Genomic DNA, 3390 nt, shown 5'->3' on the forward strand with positions numbered 1-3390 from the left:
AGCCTTTAAATTCCTCAAGCGCCGATTTGCAGTCATCCTGGAGCCGAGTTCTGGCCTCGTTGAGTTGATCTAAGGTTGGCTATTTGTTCTTTTCTGATGCTGGGCGTTTGTCGGGGTGGCAGAATAAGGCAGCTTGCTTAAAAGCCTTCTTAATATCTTCATATATATACAGCTTTGGTTTAAGATGAAGAGCGGCAAATGGACTAGAATACATAGTTGAGTTTGAGGAGGTCTGTTAAGGAGGACGGGTGAGGAGGTTTCCGCAATTACTATAGCGCTTGAATATTGAGATATTGGGTAAACTAGCGTTAAACTAGTCTTAATTGGGATAAGCTTAAGAATCACCCGACCTCCTCACCCGACTTCTCACCCGACTCCTCACCCGACTCCTCACCCGACTCCTCACCCGACTCCTCACCCGACCTCCTCACCCGACTCCTCACCCGCTCCTCAACCGAAGATGCATAGGGATCCAGAAGCCTTGATGCAGCTACCATGCCGATTTCTCTAGTATACCAGAGCGGACACAGTCACGAGCTATACAATAGCTCAATTCTCGGTAACAAAGGTCTCTTTATATTTACAATTGATTGTACACTCAGCCTCCCGGATCCCGAGCTTTCTCGATTCTCCAATTGAGGCACGCCGCTTAAATTGATTACTAACTGTAAGGAAACACAGTCACAAATGTTCCAAATTCCCACCCGGACGCCATAGAGCAAATTAAACTATTAGAGGCTTTTTTATGCCCCCTTTGGTGCTGGATATACAACGGTCATATTGTCAGTGGATGATAATGACCTCCTAGGCGAAATTCTTTATCAAGCTTGCATTTGAAGTGAAACTTCCACTGAACCTTTATCGTCCTAAACTAGTCTTCCGTAGGGCTTCTAAGTATATACGATGACTCTCCTGGAATGTTAAAAGGTGTCAAAAGGCGAGTAATTGTAGATGAGCACTTACACTGTCCAGTATGTATGTATATCCGTATCTCTGATGTCCTTTTTGACTCCTTCCAGCTGTTTCTTCACGTCTAATATTAGTCGCCGGAAATAGTTTGTGAATAGACGTAAGGATAATCCTTCGAGCCCGTCGAGAGTATTGACATAGTTATACTCCCCCAGTTTTTTGAGGGCCTTATTCCTAGGCTATAAGTTTTGGGGTATCTTTCGTATAATCTCCTTAATATAAATGAAGCCTTTTGAGCGCAGTCTTCGGTTGTACCGTTCAGCGATATATAGGTCGCGCCCTACTTCCTCTAACGCCCTATAGTAATTGTCAATCCACGCGCGGTAGGGGCCGGCCGCGGGAATAGATTTATCATCGGACTTTAGTAGTAAGATATCCTGGATTTCGAACCAGCCATCGGAAGCTAGATTCTCCTATATATTTTGAAAGAGTTAGCCCGGGGAAGTGATTAAGGTCCCTATTATTCTGGCGTGAATGTAGTCAAATCGGCGGATGAAAGACTACCGATCCTCGAAATTGTGAACTTGAAAGGTGTAGTTCGGAGGGACTTCGCCTAGCTGAATCGGACTTATATCAGTTCCTAGAACTCTTGATTCCGGATGCTCGTCCGTATATTCCACTGCCTATATGCCCGTGCCGGTACTAATATCGAGGACTTCCTAAGGACACTGGATAGGTGCGAGGTGTAGTCTTCCCCCAAGTAGGATTTTGAACATTTTATGTTCCAAGTCTAGTCTCGCCTACTCTAACTTATCGTTAGGATATAGATAGATCCTCTCGTCGAAGGCGTAGTACCTTCGGCCGTACTCGTAAGGAAACGTTATTATACTTTTAGGTAGTGAACAAGTATTAGAGTCGTCGATATCGTCGCTAATAGTCGAATCTCTATCGTCATCTAGTATAGTTTGATTCTATAATGCTATACTCCTCGAATAGAAAATTCCCGCACCTGTGCGCCCGGTTTATTGGAGAGAGGGAAAAGTCCTGACCGACCCCGGTAGGATTCGAAGAACGCAGCTAAGATTCAGGGAGGATAGAGGTGAGGAGAGGTGAGGAGGAATCTGTAGGGAACTACTATATACCTATAGTTAGTACTAAAATAGTCCTAGCCTCTAGTCATATCCTCGTAAGGTAAATTAGATTTAGACCACATTCTCGGCTAGTAAAACTAGTTTGAACCAGTTTCTCTTCTAGAAAGCTAGCCTTTAACCACTTTCTCTTCTGAAAACTTAGTCTTTAACCACCTTTTCTCCTTATATCCGGGTGAACTCTAACATCTTTTCAATAGCTTTTAGCTAATCCGTTTCCTTTCTGTGACTTACTTAGAGGCTATACTTATCGTATGTCGATCTAGTTAAGACTTAAGTCGGGGGATCCTTTCCTCGATATTAAGGATGTCTATTAAACCCAACCCGATAACGCCCTTAATTATCTCCTCTCTACCCTTCTCGAGTTATCACTCACCGAGGAATACCTTCAGCGCATTTAGCTGGGGGAGGCTTTTCGCCGCTCTCTTTAAGCTAACCGACGAAAAGCACTATATCGCCTCTATTCTGCTGTCTCCGTCTGCAAGTAAGGGCTAATTTAAGAGGCTTCGCTAGAAGTAATATTTTTCCGGTATGGAGGAGTTCCCGCTATAACGGCCCTCGCGGCGGTAGGTATAGACGATATTGACATTTATAATCAGCTGAAGCGTCTTGGAGAGAAAGAGTTATAGTCCTTCTTGGTATCGATTGAAAAGATTAAGTGGAGTAAAGACTTGAGATATATAGCTGAGACGATAGACAGGAAACGCCCGTTAATATCGGTAAAGAAAATAAGCCTCGCCCGGTCCCGGCTTTCGCGGCCCACGAAGAAGGATAATACGGATAAACGAATAAACTATAAAACGTCGTAAACCCTCTCCCGTCGAGTATGACAGCCTAGACTAGATACCGTAGAGCGATATAATATTACAACTTAAGACTATATAACTTCCTTAGACAAATGTTTATCCCCTCTGGGTATTTCGGAGGTTACGTAAGATACTTCATCGTAAGGATATCTTTCTGGAGAAGTACTCATAGCTAAGTTACTCGGTATATATAATCCTATCCGTGGAAAACAAAAAGCTAACTAGCGGGAGATAACTATAGGATTGACTTTAATAGTGTCGAGAGCGCGGCATATCCCCCTGGCCTAACCGGGTTTGAGCACTATATAATCGATAGACTAGCGCTTTCTGAAAATGGCGATTAATAGGACGGTTTCTCCGGGACTAACGTGGATCCTAGTAGGCTATATAATATTTAACCGTTTCCCGCTGTTCAAAACTACACTATCCAAAGTCGGAGACGACCCCTTAGTATAATATAAGACTAGGATTTCTCCTGGGAAGGTTTCGAGTCTCGTCGGTTCGAGCAAGGTGTCGTAGGGACCGTA

At 43.8% G+C, this 3390-nt stretch overlaps 1 protein-coding gene across 1 annotated transcript; it reads right to left on the reverse strand.

Annotated features, from left to right (window-relative positions):
• Window positions 1-308: 308 nt before the first annotated feature.
• Window positions 309-497, reverse strand: AYL99_12091 (hypothetical protein; the record flags this gene model as incomplete). The annotated part of the gene is made up of 2 exons (XM_018843573.1): window positions 309-313; window positions 371-497. The coding sequence occupies 2 exons, from the start codon at window positions 495-497 to the stop codon at window positions 309-311; spliced, it is 132 nt and encodes a 43-aa protein (XP_018687097.1).
• Between the last annotated feature and the right edge of the window lie 2893 nt (window positions 498-3390).

Source organism: Fonsecaea erecta (genome assembly GCF_001651985.1).
Source record: "Fonsecaea erecta strain CBS 125763 chromosome Unknown Scaff34, whole genome shotgun sequence".
NCBI classification, from domain to species: Eukaryota; Fungi; Ascomycota; class Eurotiomycetes; order Chaetothyriales; family Herpotrichiellaceae; genus Fonsecaea; species Fonsecaea erecta.